Genomic DNA, 20,012 nt, shown 5'->3' on the forward strand with positions numbered 1-20,012 from the left:
TGATCACCATCAATGTGCCTTGGTGCCAGCCCGTTGTCTAGAAGTCCTTTTTTCATGTGCAACAACTGATCCCTCCCACAAGGCCCTCCTAGAATGGTTTGTTACAAGGCATGCCAACAGGAACGGCACAGAGCCAGAGACTCCTGAAGCTATAATGTGTCCTAAAAAAAACCATGCCAGGGCCTCTGTGCTCTAAACCCTGTTCTACATCTGAGGATCTTCCATGCACTTTGTATCTGGTACCTCCCAGAACGACAGCAGCGGCAACAGTAACAACGACAACACTAACAACTCCACTGAGCTCAGTGGCTCTGTCCAAAGAACCATTTGAATCGTGTAAAACACAGTTAAGATGTTTATATCCTTCGTTCAACAGAATTTACAAACCTCTTAAACGATAGGCCAAGGGATGGCAATTTGACGATGCTAATCTCTGATTTTGATATAAGGAAAAAATATAAGAATGATCAACTCTGTGGGATGAAATTTAGCAAGGTGACACCTTAAATAAAATCATATCCCTCCAAGGATGAAAATCACCAGCCAAAACCCATTTCACTACAATTTTCCTTTCCCGAATTAAGAGGATGGGGAAAAAGTTGGGAGAAGAAAACTCACTTAAAAACAACTTCCATAATAGAACAAATGGAAATATATTACATTTGAGAAGGGTTTTTTTTGTAATAAGAAATCTCCATGATTAAATGCCTAAGTGATCTCACTGGGACGCAGAAAGAGCAAGCCTCATTTTCCCCCTTTCAATATCTAAAAGGAGCTAATCAGAGAGAAGAGCCTACAGACAAGGAATAACAGTGTTTTCAGCTTCCTGTTAATGGACTGGAGCAGCCGTGAGAGGTGGCTGTCACTGAGAGCCAATGGCACATGTCTGCTTGTGCCAATAACACCAATCATATGTGGTGATGTGTCCACTGGAACTCAAAGTTTATTTGGTAAATTCAGCTCTAGTTTGGACATGGCCATTCTACTTTCTGCCACTGCTTTTAGGGAGATTGGATCTTTGGAGTTCCACTTCAAAATCAACCATTACCAATTCCTTGTCATCGAGGCAGGAAAGAAAGGAATGGGGGGCTATGGCACAAGTCACCTTCACTTAATTATGCTCTGTCTCTCTCTCTCTCTCCCCACTCCCTTCTCTTTCTCTCTCTCTCTCTCTCTCTCTCTCTCTCTCTCTCTCTCACACACACACACACACACACACACACACACACAGTGCACACCTTTTATATTCTAGACTTTTCTTTTCTGAAATTCCCTTTGAGAGTTGTTTGCTGCTATCTGATTTCTCTGCCTCTTTTTTTCGGTAAGGCCCATAGAGGAGCTGGTTCAATGGCACCGGTGGCTTTGTCTGGTTCATCCTCACTCTCCTTGCAGCAAAATCGTCTTTCTCAAGATCAGGCCGTCGACACACAACTTCATCTTCTGACTGCGGATCTTTGCCCCATTCGTGGGTCAGGAAAGGGTTTTCTTTGCGAAGGATAATGTCGTGAACGGCTTCTTTCTCATTACTTAATTGCTTGTGGCTGCCAGAGCAAAATTAAATAGAACTCTACACGTGATCAGACCGAATGGTTTTTTTTTTTTTAAATCCCCATCTCCAGACACACAGCTGTGTTGTTAGTGAAAGGTCTTCTCAACATCATTAGTGTAGGTGACATCTGTTTACTATTTTAGTCCAGAGTTGTAGCATCGTTAGGGTGGGTTTTAAAACCTTGAATTTAGCCAGCTACTAGCAAGACTAAAAATTCATGTAATTGACAGGGCCCCATCAGCATCAGCAATGCAGGACCCTAAATGGCTCTGAGTGTGACCCTCCAAACTCTTTTCATAAAACCGGGAAGAATGAAAGCTTTTAGCTGTTTCGTTTTGTTTTGTTTTGTTTTGTTTTCCTTTAGCACATGAGCAACACACCCAACAGGTACTCAATTTGTTTTTGAGTGATAGGGCAAAAATTTGAGGCACCAAGAAACTGAGCTGGGGGAAAGCTAATGTACGCAGCTGGGGGAACAGCAAACCTAGTATATGTGCCAGATTGCAAAGTGTGAGGAAGGTCTTTCTGCAGAGCTGAGCTAACCTGAAACATCTGGAATAGTTTATGGCCATTCACAGGATAGACCCAAGGCATAAGTGCTTGTTTTGCCCTGAACCCTCCCGTGAGCAGCTCTGTCTTCTATCTTCTACCCCAGTGACTGTCCACCTCTCAGCTTTTCTTCATCATATGCTAAATGTCAAGTAAATTGTCGTAAAACATTTTGCCAAAATGGCTAAAAAATTACTACTTTGCACCATTTCCATTTTCAAAGAGATGTTGAAGGCCCCAAGTTTTAAACCCCTGAATGCAATTTAATGGTGGAATACCAGGACTTTTCACTTAGTTTAGTTTAGTTTAGTTTTAGTTTTAGTTTTTGTTGGAGGCATGTGGGATAGGAATAGGGTCAAATATGTCCATCTGGTATTCACACAAACTCCTCTCCCCCTACTCAGAAGATCAGCCTTGCTTCTAAGTAATTATTATTGTAAGTAATAATAAAACGTTAAAACATTTTCTGTCATTTATTTTCTTCTTCCCATTTCATAAAATATCTTGATATCTAAAGAAAGCTCACCTACTTTGTATCCAATTTCTAAGAGAGGATTAAAAGTAAATTCTTCATCCTCAAAGGACAACTCATCTCAGAAATGAAGAAGGAATTGAACTAGCCTAACTAGGTGTAGAGTGAACAATGAAATTGTGTTCCCTGGTCGATCTGGTAGCCCATGTTAGCTGCTCGGCCCCATACTGCTCCTGCAGGGGCATCATCTTAAGACTACAGTAGGCCCTCACTCCATCTGACGTTTGGAAAATCAAATCACTAATCACCAATCATGTCCAGAAGATTCCTTCTTCTCACTGCTGACATTGTTCTCAGTAAAAATTTAAAACACAGAATTTGGAAGTGGTTGGTGGTGCTTTGCTCCCTGAATAAATTTATTTCTTAAAATATCAAATCCTGCCTTTGAGGTGCACACCTAACCCCTCAGTGTTCTGCCTGGCCAATCCTGAATGGTGCTTTCCTGCCTCCTTAGCCAATGTATCTGGCAAGAACCAACTGATGTTGGTTGACTATGGCCATAAAGAATAGCCAATGGAAATCATAGGCCATTGAATTAATCTCTCCAAAAATGCACTATTTAAAAAGCACACGGATGCTTGGGTGGCTCAGTTGGTTGAGCATCTAGCTCTTGATTTTGGCTTAGGTCATGATCCCAAGGTCATGGGATTGAGCCCCATGTCAGGCTCTGCACTGAGCTGGAACCTGCTTAAAATGGTCTCTCTCTCCCCCTCTGCCCCTCCCCACCTCTCAAATAAATAAATAAATAAATAGCACAATATTGATGATAAATACAGTGGCTAACAATTATTGAGCACCCAATATGGGCTAGAATTCCTTCTAAGTGTTAATTCATTTAAACCCAATACTAACCCTGCAACCGTGGTGTTATTAGCATCACTCATTTTAAGAGAGCGGAAACTAGGTTTCAGGTTAAGAAATTTGCCCAACGTCAACGTGCCAGTGGTGAAATTAAAATTTAAACTCAGGCAGTCTGGCTCTGAGGTTCTGTTTGTAACCACTGTACCATGTGTTTCGCAAAGGACCAGGCCATGAACAGTACTGAAAGCAGAACATCATATAAAAAAAAAAAAAAAAAAAAAAAAGGCACTACCATGACTATGAAGTAGGAGAAAGAGCAGTATTTTGGTTACCAAATCAAGGGATCCTGTGTGCTGTGCTTAGACTGGAGTTGTGATTTGCACTGCTGGTCATAGACCCCTATGTTCTTCCGGGATTACTGGTAGCAGAATGCTAACTAATCATACCTTACAATGCTTGCACAGCACTTTACAGTTTACAAAGCACTTTCACATTCATTATCTCATTTCAGCTGATCTGACTCCAAGTTAGAGGGGAGCAGGCCCCTAGTTGAACCTCTTAAGTCCAAAAGCAGCACTCTATTCAGTTTTTGAGCAGCGGTGGTCATGGGTTACAATCTCCCCCAACTCAGGCAGAATTCTATGGAATAAAACATACGCATTTATGCAAATGACCATGCCAATTTGTGATGCCAATTGAGCAGGGAGAATCTGGTGTTCTCAGCATCACATGAGCCCAAGCCAGGCCTCAAACTCCCTGGGGTGTTTCTTTTTAGGCTAAATGCCCAGTGTGGCAAGACTTGTTTCAAATGATCTCAATTTAGGTGTGTGGACTTAAAAAAAAAAAAAAAAGAGGGTGAAGAAAGCTTTCTGTATCATTGGCCACTGAAAGCCACTCCCTGCCCACCTGAAAAAAAACGGTCATAATGAATGATTTTCTGCTACGTGCTTGAATCCTGTAAATTCAGAGTTTCAAGGAAGACTCAGAGAAAGAGGAAAAAAAATAATGACACAAAATCTGGACTAGTGAGGCTGGTCATGTGCTAAAAAATAGTATGTATAAGGCAGATACATAGGATTGTGTTCATAGGTGTCTAGTCACTAAAATTTTTAAATAACCTTTTATAACGTGCTTGTCTTTTTCCCTTGAAGGACCTTAAGGGCAGTCTACTGGAAAGCTTCAGTATGTTCTCCTTCAGTTCTCAATAATTATAACTCTCTGAGTAGCTAGTCTATTCCAGATACACATGACAGACCTGTAAGACAGGACTTACCATGCCTACTTTGCAGAGGAGAATACTGAGGCTTCCAGCCCCAGTCATCTGAATTTAGATAAATAGAGCAAATTTAAGGGGCAGGCTCAGGCTACCTGGCTCGATATTCATGGGGGAGATCTGACGTTTTTATTTTTTCCAAGTCATTCACAGATGAGTCACTTTGGGAAGAAGGGCTACTCTGTGGGCTCAGCTCACCGCTTCGCTGAGAAGGAATACAGTGCAGTGCGACACAAGGAATGCCAAGCCCCGCCTCCAACCTGGCAACCCTGTCCAGCCTCCTCTGGAACAAGGAAGGCTATCTCTGTAGGAGAGAATATGGGCTCGAACGAAGCAGGTGAGGGGAAAGAAAAGGCTGTTTTCTCGAAGTTCTATATTTCAAAGTGAACGAGATAATGATTTCAAATAAGGAAGAACTGGCATTCTCTTTCACCCCTTTTCACTTGGTAACACTCAAGCAACCAGCTCAGACTGGCAGCCAGTTTGTCTCCTATTGAAAGAAACTGGGCTCTCCAGAATGTTAGGTCTCCTGAGAATGCCAGGGGCAACACCAGAAACCTCCCCGCTCAGCCGGTGCCCAAACAGTGCTGCCGCATCCAGAGTCACGGAGGCTCACGCGAGCTCTGTGTGTATCTGGTTCCCGACCCCCAAGGATCAGTTCAGCAACAATCAGTGACACAGGTGTCTGGGGGGCAGGGTGTAGAGGACTATGTGTCTGGCACTCAGCTGCACCCACCCTTCCTCTAAAGTTTTTGAAAATGTCTATTGTTCCTTGGAGGCCTTTTTCCCCCCCTCTGTAATTAATTACTATGTGGTCGAGAAGATCCACAGACCAGCAGAAAAGACTGAGTGCTGAAACATATGAAAACAATTAGAAAAGAAGCACAATCACGTGAAACCTATAATTCAGTTCAAAAAAATAAAAGAAGTTTACTTCTCCAATGGGAAACACCAAGTAAGAGAACTCAAATCTCCATGGCATTTTAATTCAGGGGAAGTGAATCTTGGTTCCTATTTTATCCTCTTAAAAACAGAAATCTTGGCTATTTTTGGCAGAGTCTCAGATTTGGGGGTAATTAAGCTCACTTAATCATAAACTAAAACAGAAGAAAAAATAGTCTATATACTTTTTACTTCAATGGTGACTCTAAGAAATATTAAACTCCACACATTTATTAAGAAGTCCTACTCTATCCCTCGATGCTAAGATACCTCCTAATATATGTTTTGACAGGAAGCTTGGGATTTCTAGGCTTCTAAACTCATGTGAAAATGGAATAACATGCACTTTTGCTCCTTCTTATATACTGTATTAGAAATAATACAAGGAGGCGTTTGACAAGACTTGGGGGAAAAAAAAAACAAGAAAACAGTCTACAAAATTAAAGCCTTGTTCTTTGTCTGTGTGCCTCCGTCCCTCACCTATGACTTTATATTATTACCCATCTCTACAAATGCAGACCTTCCAGGCTACAAAAGGGGCTACAGGACATATACTGGGCCTCTTGCTGGGTTCAAAGATGTGGTGGCCAGAATCCATCTGATGGCAAAGACAGGAGACGGAGGTTAAATGTTTTAAGAGACATTGGCATATTTACATATTTTATATTCTTTTTTTCCAGATGCCAAGAAGCCTTTTCCTCTTCGTGATACGTGCTTCATTCCAGTTAAGCTACTTTCTGCCACATTAAAAGCAGGATTCCAAATGTGGATAAACTTATAATGGCTCTCAACTCTGGTGAAGGCTGCAATAAGTAAGTGACAGAGACACAGACAGGCCAGGCTAGTGCCATGGTATGTATAAAACGTTTATGAGAGAGCTAGCAGCTGAACAGTCTGCCAACAAATGAATTCTGGGTGTCTGGAGTAGCTGTGTCGCACTGTCGTTGGGGACATTCTCTGGGAATATGCATAATTTTCCCGAACCCACTTTTAGGTGTTAAGTCAGAGGATCCGAGGTGTGGCGATATTAATGGACCTGTGAATTTTTGCTTAACAGAGCTAACTTGGACAAAATATGTAAAAAATTAAGCCAGATAACAGGAAACGTGGTTGGCAGCAAAAATTAGCACATAAATGTAATATTCATCCATCAGACTTACATTTGTAAACTAACCATGATTCTAGGTTTGTGCACAGAATGGGAACCGTCATAAAAGATGTCAGTATTTCATTACAAAATAAACCTCGCAGTTACGGAAGTGCCCCAATCTCTTCTTTTCTCTACATCACCATGATTCCTGGGTGTCCTGAGTTAGCTCAATGTAGCTCCCCACTCATCTCTTGTGGCTCTTTTGGATACTCTAAAAATGATATAGAGGTTCCTTGAAAAATTAAAAATACAACTACCTTGGGGCGCCTGGATGGCTCAGTTGGGTAAGTGTCTGACTCTTGATTTTGGCTCAGGTAATTATCTTATGATTTGTGACTTTAAGCCCTGCGTCGGGCTCCATGCTGACAGTGCAGAGCCTGGTTGGGATTCTTTCTCTCCCTCTCTCTCTCTGCCCCTCCCCCACTTGCATGCATGTTCTTTCTCTAAATAAATAAATAAATAAATAAATAAATAAATAAATAAATAAATAAATACCAGAACCACTACAAGATCCAGTGGCCCCACTTTTGGCTATTTATCCAAAAGAATTGAAATCAGGATCCTGAAGAGATAGCAGCACTCCCATGTTTCATTGCCCCACTATTCACAATAGTCAAGATGTGGAAACAATGTAAATGTCCACTAATGGATGAATGGATAAAAATATGTGATATTTACATATAATGGAATATCATTCGGCCTTTAAAAAGGAGAGAATTCTGCAATATATGAGAATATGGATGAACCTTGAGGACATTAGGCTAAGTGAAATAAGCTAGTCACAGAAGGAAAAATACTGCATGATTCCACTTATATGAAATATCTAAGAGTCAAATACATAGTATCAAAGAGTCAAATGGTGGTTGCCAGGGGCTGGGGGAGGGGGAAATGGGGAGTTGCTAATCAATGGGCATAAAGTTTCAGTTAGTCAGGATGAATAAATTCTAAAGATACTAGTGTATAACATTGTGCCTATAGTTAACAAAACTATATTGTACAGTTAGATTTGTTCAGAGGGGAGATCTCATGCTAAGTCTTCTTACCACAATAACATGAAATTCTTTTAAATGAAAAAAAAATGGCAAAGGATATGAGACAATTTATGGAAGAAGAAACCCGAGTAGCCAATATACATAACATTCAACTAGATTGGTAATTATAGAAAAATCCATTTTTAAAAGTGAGATTTGTTTTAACCAGGCAGAGTAGTAATTTTTGACAATGATAATAAAATAGAATAAAATAAAGATCATGGCATCTTTGGTAAATTTTAGCTTAAAGACATCACAGGTGTGATAAAAATGAAGGAATGTATGTCAAGGATATCAAGATTTTTTTTTTTTTTTGTAAATTCATACTCTTACCTATACTCCTATTCCCACTGGGCCCTAGATTTGAAGACAGAAGCAGGGAGTCAGAAAATGATACATGGTAAGGGGATACTCTTCATTTTTGTATTCTCAATATCTAGTTTGTTCTCTGATATAAGTAGATGCTCAAATGTTGAAAAATATGTATCTGACAAGGTCTTTGTTCCAAAATGTATAGGATATCTGGATTTGATTTTGTTTTTTAAGATTCTATGACATTACTTTTCCTGATTTCAGAAACCCAGAGAGCTCCTTGTAATGCAAACACAATTTTATGGTAGAGTTTTCGAGAAGCCCATATATGTTTAGGACAGATATACTTATCTGTGGGATACCACAGACAGGGAAGACGTATATCCTTGGTTTTTTATCAATACAAAGCTACTCTTAGGATTAAATTTGTGTAAGTCAATGCTGGAACTTTCAGTTTGAGAACAAGACCATGTGGCACTAACTACAATTAGAATTGTACAGAGACATGGCAAATGTTCTGTTAAATGTATGAGAGGCAGATGTGGCACTGTAGTCAGAACACCTGAGTTTGGCCACCAGACCAACGGTAACTGGCTCTCAGACCAGCAAGTCACTTACTATCACTGATCCTCAGTTTACTCTTCTTAAAATGGGTATGTCACCTACCTCTTCTGATTAAATGGAACAGCAAGTGGCAAAGGAATTTCAATTGTCACATTGTTATGGATTTTAATTTGTCAACTAGATTTTGGTCTCATTATAATTTGTTAGGATCTTTGTGGTTACTATGTAAGAAAAATTAACCAGCTTCTCAAAACACTACGTAAAACTGTAGAACTATCGTTTTCTGTGACTTCGGCTGCTGAAGGTTTCCATCACACATGTAATATGAAGTCATCAGGGCTGTATACTGGTGCCTTTGTTACGATTAAGAGAAGGAATTACTCCATTCTTTGTTTTTGAAATCAACAGGCTTCAGAAAGGGAGTCAAATAAGCACAATCTTACTACTCCCTTGGGACAAAGCAAGTGAAGTAGATTTTTGTAAGCCAAGTACTCTTTCTAAAGAGATGGCTCCCCATTTCAAAGGAACCATTTTCCAGTGATGTGTAAAGTAAGACAAGAGCCATTTAGGAGTAGCGTGAAAATTAACAAGCCGCAAACAACTGAACAAGAAGATGTTATTGCTGGGTAAATCCTGCCCCCACAAGTGACTGACCACGAGACTAGGACAAGGTCTCATCAAGCAGCAAGAAGCTCATTCCTCTCCTCTGTTGAAAACAACCAAGTTCTTGGCAGAGGCATGCCCTGAGGTGAAGACTAGCACCTATTTCTATTCGCTCCCGTAGGGAAGAGAGATGCAAAGGGAAAAGCGGGAAGTGGGAAACAAGATGGAAACTCCAAGCCAGACAGATTCCAAACCCCAGGCATGCACAGAGCCAGCCAGGCCAGGCTTTGGCCTGCACAGCTAACCTGGCAAAGCGCTGTGCTGCCGGCATGACCTTGATTCCAGCTTGCTCTAGCCTCCTGCGCTTTTGCATTTCAACAGCATCTTTGTCTTCCGACTTGGGAGCTGGTGTCATCACAGACCCCTCGTGGGGAGGCTGCTCCTTGCCACCGCCAGTGGGTAACTCTAAACCACCATCAGAAGGCTTCCCACTAGGATCCATTTGGCCGACTGGGTCCTCTTCACAGGGAGACCCCACTTCACTTCCCTCTTCCTCTATTGTCTCAGGATAGCTAGTGAGTTGGACAATATGGTTTACCAAACTAACAGCCTGGGCTGGGGAGCAGACCATATGTCCTCTCCTGGTCATTCTGACATTACTTTTCATTAAAAAGAAAAAAAAAGTCACGGCATGCAACATGGTCCTGGTGATGTGAAGAAAGTGAACTGCCGCCATTAATTTGTTAATAAGTCCAATGCGTCATAATCTCAACATTATTAAGAGTTATTTCAATACTGGTATTGAAAGGCAAAAAAAAACACCCTTTCTGCCGGAAAGAGAAAATTCACGTTTTATCCAATAATTAAAACTTTTAATAAAATGTTTACTCAGTGGAAATTGTGGGTAATGCAGGTGGATTATGAGAAATAAGCATGCAATGATCGGGATGGTTTTCCTCAAAGGAGTAGACTAGACTCTAGGTTTCTTGTATTGGACTATAAGGTTCTTGAAGGCAGAGACTCTATTTTATTGATTACTGAGTCCCCAGTGCCTGAAAGGCAGCACCTGGCATATATTAGATGCTCAATAAATACTTGCTGAACAAAGAGAAAAACATAAGCAGAGTGTAGGGAAAATCACCGCTACTTCTCAGAAGAGATGAGTGGTTCAACGTACCGCCCGTTTGTTGAGTTTCTACATGTGATTCTGAAACACGTTCCACGCATTCCTTACCTACTTGAGCTTGTATCCAGACAACCACGTATCTAGATTTAAGAAAAAGCCTTTTTTTTGCACGAAGACCAGGCTTTCTGCACCTAATTTAACAAGAGTGGGAGTCGGGCAGTCTCCACGGAAGGGCATGGATGACAGACTCACACTCAACGTCTGTCAACAGAACTGGTTTCAAAAATCTGCTCTTTGGACAAGGATTTGTCGAATGCCTACCGTGTGCCAGGCACTGGCCCAGGTGCCTTCACGAAGCTTATACTCGATCATGGCAATCTCTCTCCAAAGAAAGGTCTGTCCTGCCCGCCTCCCTTTGTAGTCTTACATCAGAGCTCTGGAAGGGTCATTTGAGCTCGTTTGTGCGTGGGAGCTGTGGTTCCCTCACTGCTAGGGCTCAAGCCAGGACGGGAGCGGCGTGGCTCGGGCCTTACCTGAAGGGCCTGTCCCCACCCAGGGGTGAGGTGGCGGTACTCCAGCTCTTCCGGTATTCCTCTCGCTCTGCCTTCTTCTTTCGCAGAGGAGCGGGGACGTAGGCCGTCTGATTGCTTTTGTTCGGGAGGTACTGGTTAAAAGGCACTGCTGATTTCGGCTCACCGTGGGAAGTCCGCCTCGCGGACATGTCATCCTTCTTCACATCCGGCAGCTTCCGATGCGGCAAGTCGGATTCAGAGTCACTTCCTCTCCCTGCGGAAGAGAAGACAGGCGCTGAGAAGGCGTGCTGGGCTCGCAGAAAAGTTCCCAGAGGCAAGCGTGGAGTGTTAGGGATGCGGTTAGACCGCTGGGTTCTGGGGACTCCGTCCTTCAGTTATTCACTTAACAAATCTAAAGTATCTGTCTAAATTAGCCTATTCTGGGAAAAGCTCTGAACTCAAATGGGGGGGGGGGATCAAATTGGAAAAACAGAGATAAACCTAATGGCATCTGAGAATCATGATTCACAACACATTTGCAGTGGAACTAGAGCCTGCTAGGATTCTGCAAAATGTCTTTTCTCAAAAGAAAAGCCATAAATTAACCAATGGAGTTTTTACTGAGCACCTGTTGTTGCACGTCTTGCACCGTGGGAGACAGTCACACAAATAAGAATTATAAAGGACTCTGTTTATAAAGGAAATGTCATAAAACGACATTTTGTCTTTGAGGTACCTTTAGCCAATCTATAAAATACCTGGAGGGTATTAGTGATAATCAAAGAGCAAAGACATATACGAACAACAGGAATTCAGAAAGTGGCAGATTGAGATGACACCAAGGTCTGCCTTCCAGGAAGTGGTCTGAGTTATAATAAATGCATATTCCTCTAGAGCAGAGCCCTTTCTGGTACCCATAGCTGGAGGCAGTCTTTTCTTCCTGTGAAGCCCATGGCCCAATCTAGTCTTTTCTTTGGGCATGTTACACTTTTGACCTGCTATTTCGAGAACAAGGGCTTTACATCATTCACAGCACTTATCACAGCGTCTTTGCACCCAAGTGGGCATCCTCAGAAGACCTGATGAATAAACAAACTGCTTTGGGTTAACGACTGTTTCCGACAACACAAAAGAATTCAACGCTGCCGAATCGGTTTTCTGGGGGCAAGAGCCCAATAATTTTATCGTATCCTTGTGTTCCTGAGTCTCAGTCTCACTAGATGGGTAAGACCTGACAGAGTGACGCTGTTGTTGAAACAAACACTACCCTTACAGGTAGCTGCCGTGTGAAAAAGTTCGTTGGGAACTCTTAATCAAGGGCAGCATCGTGAATAGGTTATTCAGCTCCGCTGAGAGCAAATAACATTTACTCTTTTTATATTTGTGAAAAGAGCCTTCCACTGAGTCAAGAGATGTGGCAGGATGCAGGGTCATTGGCCACAGCCACTTTGTTTTCAGCTCTGCCCCTCCCTAGCTCTGAGACTCTGCCGTTCTGACATCACCTCTTGAAGCCTCCGTTTCCCCAATCTGCAAAGTGAGGATAATAATGCCACCTACTTCAGAGGGCTTTGGGGCGGGGGGGGTGCGGATCAGGTACTTGTAAACTGTTGGTAGAGTATTTGGTACAGAGTCAGTGCTTGATGAGTGTTGGCCGCTCTTTCTGTCCTGAGAGTTCGGATCTGTCACTAATGAGCTGCGGGCTCCTAGGCTGGTTCTAACACTTGCCTGTCCTTCTCTGTAAAAATAGGAATGAAATGATTTGCCCTGGAGATTAAATGATTTCATGGCTTTTAAAAGACTTTAAAAGTTAAAAGCATTGACCATAAACAAGTTGTTCATTGTTGCAGATGAAATATGCAGTTTATGAATTATTCATGTAACTTGGTTTTTCAGCCTCCCTTCTGAAGGGAGTTTTGACTATTTCAGTACTTGCTGGTTTTTGATTCATAACAGCACCTTCCCACCCAAGTCTTCCATCAAGTATATCTGTCTGTCTCAGTAACATTTAGAGGCCCCTGTGAAATGCTTTATGAACAAACACTAACACTACCTTGCCTTGCCAAACTCTTGGACTTGTTTCCTGCTTTGACATTATCCCCATTTTATAGAGGTGGAAACAGAGGCTCAGAAAGGCAGATAGAGCTCCTTCCCTGTGGCTGGTAAGTAATAGCTCAGGACTCCCAATTTCCATTCGCTAGATTCCAGCCCAAAGTCCCTCCCTCTGTGAGCCACGTCTCTTGGAGAAATGTCCTTTGCTTAAAGCATCCTGACTAGAGGTAGCACTGTACTTTGTTGAATAAATAAATGAAAGAATATGATTCTTAGATCAATGATGAAGGCTTAGTAATAAATTGGAGTGGTCTCAGTTTTCTCACTTCTAAAATCCTATAATCTACAAACCTTATTTGTGTCCAGTATCTATAAAAACGTATTATATGTAACAATCTTAGTGAAAGCCTCAAATTGGTTGCTTAACACATATACAGATCACCCTTTTCCTTCCCACAATTACCCTCCAATAAATGTCTTCAACAGACAGTTCAAGGAAAGTTAATGTGCAGATGCCCTGAGGCAGAGCGAGCGACCCAGTTGAAAGCAGTGTAGTTTTCTGGACAAGGGTCTAATTTCTCTGCAAAACGTAAACCCTCTGTCCCTCAGGGTCCTCACTGGGAACATGGAGATGATAACACAGCTCTCACAGTGGCTGTGAGGATTAAATGAGATGGCACAAAGCACCTAGTAAGGTATACGCTCAGTTAATGTAAGGCCAGGACTTCAAAAAATTTTGAATTCATCCTGAAACGTAGAAATATACTAGGGTGGCTCCTCTATTTATTCCCAAAGTTAGGAAATGGCAACACAGCACATGATGACAATGACATGACTTTATCAAAGTCTGGTCCTTCCTTTCCATGGGGCTACATTTGTCTCCCTTCCAGGAACTAGGGGGTCTTTCTTTTTTCCCTTATCTTTGCCATGTACACCCCCAACCCGTGCCTTTCTCGTCTTCGTCTAATTTCTCTCATTCCTTGTTTCTCTCCGTCGACTCATCTTTTCTTTCTTTCTCTTTATTAAAATTTATTTTCAGAGGGAGAGAGGTGGGGGGAGGGCAGAGAGAGAGGGAGAGAGAGAGAATCCCAAGCAGGCTCTGCACTGTCCGCACAGAGCCTGATGTGGGGCTCAAACTCACAAAACTGTGAGATCATGACCTGAGCTGAGATCAAGAGTGGGACACTTAACTGGCTGAGCCACCCAGGCGCCCTCAACTCATCTTTTCTATAAAAGAGTATTCATTTAACAAAATACATCATATTTATAAACTATGCCCTTAATTTTAAAAGCACGTGAATTGTTGTATTTCCTCTTCAGCGAAGTCCATTCTATGGCTTCAGGAGGAATGCTAGTGGAGGTAAGGGAGGAACTGGCACCTATTTAGCAAGACAGATTGGCTGAACGGACCCCGGAGACCACAGCTTACCGACCAGGTAGCTCTTATGAGCAACCCATGGAATCATGGCATCTGTTAGTGGCTCCTGACTGTCCCCACCGAATGGGGCAGTGGGCCTCAATAACAATAAAATATTGCCCCAATATAGAGCCAGAGAATTTTATGCTAAGAGTTTCCCTAATTGATTGTGAGTGCTTAGGAAATAAAATTCCAAGACTTAAAAATGTTTTTCTAAATCCAAAGGTGTTTATTAGGACTAGCAATCTTCTTGGGAAGTGTCATTTAAAAAATAGCATAAAATCGGGGTGCCTGAGTGGCTCAGTCAGCGAAGTGCCCAACTTTGGCTCAGGCCATGATCTCACAGTTTGTGGGTTCCAGCCCTGTGTCGGGCTCTGTGCTGACAGCTCGGAGCCTAGAGCCTGCTTCGGATTCCGTGTCTCCCTCTCTCTCTGCCCCTCCCCTGCTCACACTCTGTCTCTCTCTCTCAAAAATAAATACACATTAAAAAAAACCCATAAAATCTAATAAAGACAACACCTATTTGAATAAAATTATACTACATTTTCTAAGGCAGATAAAAATGTTTTTTTTTTAATTTGTTTTTTAAAAACCTCACTAGGTCTTGATCAGTTTACAAGAACATAAGCCTGAAGGCGTCGGGCTAGTTGGTGAAATCTGTATATTAGGTGCTCTTTCATGGATGGTGTTTTGTGAAGATCAATTTCATATTTTTCTTTACATGGACAAAATATTTATAAAAAGACCCTAGCTTAGGGGCATCTGGGTGGCTCAATCAGTTGAACACCGACTTTGGCTCAGGTCATGATCTCACTGCTTGTGGGTTCAGGCCCACGTCGGGCTCTGTGCTGACAGCTTGGAGCCTGGAGCCTGTTTCCAATTTCGTGTCGCCCTCTCTCTCTGCCCCTCTCATGTTCACGCTCTATCTCTTTCTGTCAAAAATAAATAAATGTTAAAAAAAATTTAAAAAAAAAAGACCTCAGCTTATCAATCTTAATTGTTGCAAGCTAAATTGTGCCCGAGCACATATTAGTGCAATATTAGTAATTACCATCTCAAATCTCTTTAAGATGTGGCTCGTTATAAACTCTGAACCCCTCGAAGCTGGTGACAGAATCAAGGATCTGTGTTGCCACTTCCAGAACACCAAGATGAATAAAATAATAATTTAAAAAAAACAATCAAAATAATAGGAGATAGTTTGGTTTCGATAGGTTTTGTGAAAGTAAATCCCCACCTTTTGGTGGGGCCAAAACCTCAATTCAGTCCTGCACTTGGTACTGTAACTTCTAATACTGTGGCTGTGGTACTTAAGATGTATACAATTTTAGAAATGTTTCCCAAGCAGCTCACAATGCACCATGGGATTCTTTTGGAGTCAAAGACTATGTGGCCCCTTGGTCCATCTATTTGTTGGAAAGCTTAAGTACTACACAAAAACATTAGTTCAGTCATTCTAGAATTTAAAACATTTATTAGGTAAACAGAAGTGTGCGCAAATTCAGTTTAAGAGTGTAAGTTTCGGACTCACGCTTCTTAAGGCAAACATTGTTACACCACTTAATAACACTGACATTTGTCACTTAACAACGCAAGGGCAATTACTTAACCTCTCTAAGGTTCATCTGTAAAAGACAAATAAGAAATGTCTCTCAGGCTTGTGGGAGGGCTAAGTGAGAAACTACGTTTCTCATAATCTGCACTGAGGACTAAATGAGATACTAGCTGTCGAGCAGTTAACTCAGGACCTAGGCACATTAAACACTCAAGTACTTTAGATAGAATGTTATAGCTGAAAGGGGTCATTTAGCCATAAAAGAGAATTTTTATCTCAGAGAGAAGCCTTAAGTCTCTAGAAACATTAGCAACAATCAAGCAACACATTAAAAAACTCAGAAACAAATAAAAAATTCCCCACCAGCCTTAGCGTCTTTCTACAAGTTTATACATGCAGATGTAAGCCATCTTCCCTTCCTAAAAGTACAAAGGTGCAAGATAAAGAACGTAAACAGCTTCTGGAAAATAGGCATTAAATTCACATCAGGTTGCATGACCACACATTTCTCCAAAGAGAAATGATCATTCCTTGCAGGTGATATAAAATCCATGGGATTTAAATCAAACCCAGACTCAGAGCAAGGAGGCAGTCTGGGTTGTGTACATTAAGGGCCACCCGCGTGGTTCCTGCCAACGGTCAGGTATCACAGGCATGGAACAGATTGCCAAAACCCCGCCAATTAAAGTTTCCTGAGCTTCAGAACTTTCCTATGTGTGTATAGTGCATTTCCAGTTTGCTGGAAGTTGATTCATTTTCACGTATACAGTGTGGTGTGCAAACATTTCCCTGCCTCATACCCAGAGCACATAAACCTTCGGCACACTTTATGAGCTAATGTCCTGCACAGCGTCTTGATTCACGGAGACCAAGGGGAGGCATGATGTAACGTATTTTCCGCTAGAAGATATGCTCACTGAGGCAACGTTCAGACTGCTGGCAAAGCCAACCCAAATTCTAAGGACCACGAAAACCGACACGACAACACGTTTTCTTCTCCCCGTTTAGAGTTACCAGGTTCCAGCAAGGTGGATACGGAGCCCGCCTCCCCTCCACCGGGGACAAGACGGCTCTTGCTAATGTTTAGTTTAAAGATGGGCAGTGTATGAAGGCTGCGACCTACCATCGCTGCTTCCCCTGAGGACTACATCTGGTGAAGGTGTCTGCCGGGAGCGGGAGCCAAAGGAATCTAGGCTGTCGAAGGAATCATCTCTGCCGTGGCGAGGGGGGGAGAGGGAGTCGCTGCGCTCAGAATCCCAGCAGTCTATGTAGCCACTGTCTCGGATACTACGTTTAGGACTCTCAATGTCATCCGTCTCCTGTCCAAAAATAAAACGAAAGGATTATAGACACTTCAGCAACAGAGGGAGAGCCTACAACGCCAGGAAAATCCGTCTCCAGTGATCTTCCAAAGATCCCGCATGTAGTGTCAGCGTGGAAAAACCATGGCACGGATTATCATCTACAAGCCAACATTTCGTTCCGGGACCTTCCCTGCTGCCACTGTCCCGATCAGAAAATCGTGCGCCTTTCAAAATATAAATAAATAAAAACAAAAATCCAAGTAGCTCCTACCCCACCACGTTTAAAAAAAAAAAAAAATCAAAGGAATTAAGAGTAAAAGATCATCACGTTCGGATTCACAAGGATACAGTGACAGACAAAAGCAAAAATAAAAAACGGAAACCTTAACCTTGACCCGTCTTTCGGAATCCATAACCGCATGCCCGGTCTGGGACCGAGCCCCCGGCGTAGCCACGCAACTGCTCCTGTTTACGCTATCTGGCAAATGCACACGGCATTTGTTTTTTGCAGCAGAATCAGTTCTGTAAAGTCCTGGAGCAGCATGCTTCCATCTCCTGCTACCTTGAAGGGAAATTCCTGCTCTGAAAGGGAGCTGTCTTTCTGAGGCAGAAAGTTAAAAAAAAAAAAGCAATGAAAAATATGCAAAATGCTTTTCCTGATGCCTCAGAAGAATCCAGGCATGCTTTCGCTCTCGGCCAGCTCCTGGCGCTGGGGGAGCTGAAAGCACTTGTGGCTGACCCACATGTTCAGAGCAGTGAGAACAATGGCCGTCTTTGACAGCCTGTGATTATAAATTCTTTCCAGCGCAAGCAGCACATACTAAAACACTGAAACCCCAGCAGAAGAAAGGTCAGTCAAAGCCATCCTCACCCTTGTATTATAATAAAAGCCTTGTTCCCGCCACTGTCTTCGCATTAATTACAATAGTCCAGGCTGACGAAAACAAAAATAACTCCGGTCACTCAAAGATAAACCTCAATTTAATCTCCTCCAGACTGTCGCTTAAAATGAGGGCTGCGGATGATGCTGGCAGAGGGGCATGTTCTCATCCGCAAGGACTGGAATGTCACACTGTGGATGTCCTGGGATGATCAGGAAGGTCCCTTCCACATTCCCAACAGAAAGGAAAAATAAACAGATATTCTCTCCATGTTAGCAATTTTGGAAACTGTCTGAGCTGACTAATATGCCCAGTGGAGCCAATGCCTTTGTAGGAAGTGCCTTTGCCAGCTGCTTTTGTCAGTTCTATCCAGCCCCTCTGACACACTCCCCCGCGGGAGGCGTGCTGAGGGGACAGGGAGGCTGTAATTCACAAGGCACACGCGGGTTTTGCCTGGAGGGAAGGGAGGAGTGGGAGAGAGGAGGGCAGGACCGACAGGAGCACTCTGCAGTCTCCACACCTAGGACCTGATTACTGCCCCCCAAGAATAGGTTGTCCAGTGGCCTGGGTGAGGGTGGCCCATTTGACCCTCCAGAGGAAGGCAGAAATTCCAGTGATGGAAATTAAGGTAGTTTATTTGTAGGTCAAGAGTTAACGGGGACTTGAACAAAAGCCAGGCCCGACTAGCTGCAAAAGAAAGAACTCATAACTAATTGAAAAGCATAGATCTAAACTGGATATGGTTTTGTATTTAATGTCTTGGGAAATGCAAATAATAATCTTGGGTTATTTGTTCACGGAGATTGGGCCAAACGTCTGAAAAAATGAAGGTCGCTTTTACTGAATGCTGTGTCTAGGGCCATGCGTGATGCTTTTTTGTACACGTATTTAATCCTCACAGCCCTACAGTGATGTGGTTAGTCTCGTCCTCATTTTATAGAAGAGAAAAGTAAGAATCAGAAAGGTTATGCAACTTAACTGAGGTCACATAGTAAGCAGGAAAACTGTGATTCCAACACAGGATTTCGTCTCCAAATCCCAAGTAGTAAAACCTGACAACGTTCCATCAACTGGGGTGTTATTATAGTTGCCATTACCGGCATCATCTCTTCAACCACTGGACCTTCACTAGGTTCTTACTCTGTGAACGATGCTAACCTGGATGACGCTCTTTTGCTAAATGCCATTTATGCCTAAATCACCAAACTATAAACACTGCAAAACAGAGGTAGGTAGGGGCATGGTCTTGGAATCTTGACTCCCTGGGTTTAAATCCTGGGTCTACTTCTCGTCATTTGTGTGACCTTAAGCAAGTTATCTCACCTTGCCTGGTCTCAGTTTTCTCATCTATTAAATGGAGCTAGTAATAACATCTATCTCACAGGATTGCTGGGCAATCGAAAAATGCCTGACGGGGCGCCTGGGTGGCGCAGTCGGTTAAGCGTCCGACTTCAGCCAGGTCACGATCTCGCGGTCCGGGAGTTCGAGCCCCGCGTCGGGCTCTGGGCTGATGGCTCAGAGCCTGGAGCCTGTTTCCGATTCTGTGTCTCCCTCTCTCTCTGCCCCTCCCCCGTTCATGCTCTGTCTCTCTCTGTCCCAAAAATAAATAAACGTTGAAAAAAAAAATTAAAAAAAAAAAAAAAAGAAAAATGCCTGACGCCTAAGTGCTCAAAGCGTGTTAGCTATGGTTATAATTACTACCATGCATTCATTTGGGCATGTGCATGTCAATATGCAAGTCATACAGAACTTATGAATGTAGTTAAGGACACAATCTGTACATGCACTGATACTCTTCTCCTTCTCCATTTATACCCCATAACTAGATGCCTTGGATGCAATTTTCATCAGGGAGGGCACAC

The 20,012-nt window shown here is 42.6% G+C and overlaps 1 protein-coding gene across 15 annotated transcripts in view; it reads right to left on the minus strand.

Moving 5' to 3' along the window:
- Positions 1-20,012, minus strand: part of LIMCH1 (LIM and calponin homology domains 1) — a 326,534-nt gene that overhangs the window by 75,155 nt on the left and 231,367 nt on the right. For 7 of the 15 annotated variants that reach the window (XM_027056037.2, XM_027056003.2, XM_027056010.2 and 4 more), the window contains exons 7-8: positions 17,089-17,284; positions 10,966-11,218 (exon numbers count right to left, since the gene is read on the minus strand). In XM_027056037.2, coding sequence (XP_026911838.1) covers positions 10,966-11,218; positions 17,089-17,284 — 449 coding nt within the window. Of the gene's footprint in view, positions 1-1,238; positions 1,542-9,611; positions 9,879-10,965; positions 11,219-17,088; positions 17,285-17,658; positions 18,100-20,012 lie in introns of those variants that run through there. The other 8 variants (XM_027055932.2, XM_053217421.1, XM_027056048.2 and 5 more) reach the window with 6 other exon arrangements.

The sequence above is a fragment of the Acinonyx jubatus genome, chromosome B1 (genome assembly GCF_027475565.1).
Source record: "Acinonyx jubatus isolate Ajub_Pintada_27869175 chromosome B1, VMU_Ajub_asm_v1.0, whole genome shotgun sequence".
Classification (NCBI taxonomy): domain Eukaryota; kingdom Metazoa; phylum Chordata; class Mammalia; order Carnivora; family Felidae; genus Acinonyx; species Acinonyx jubatus.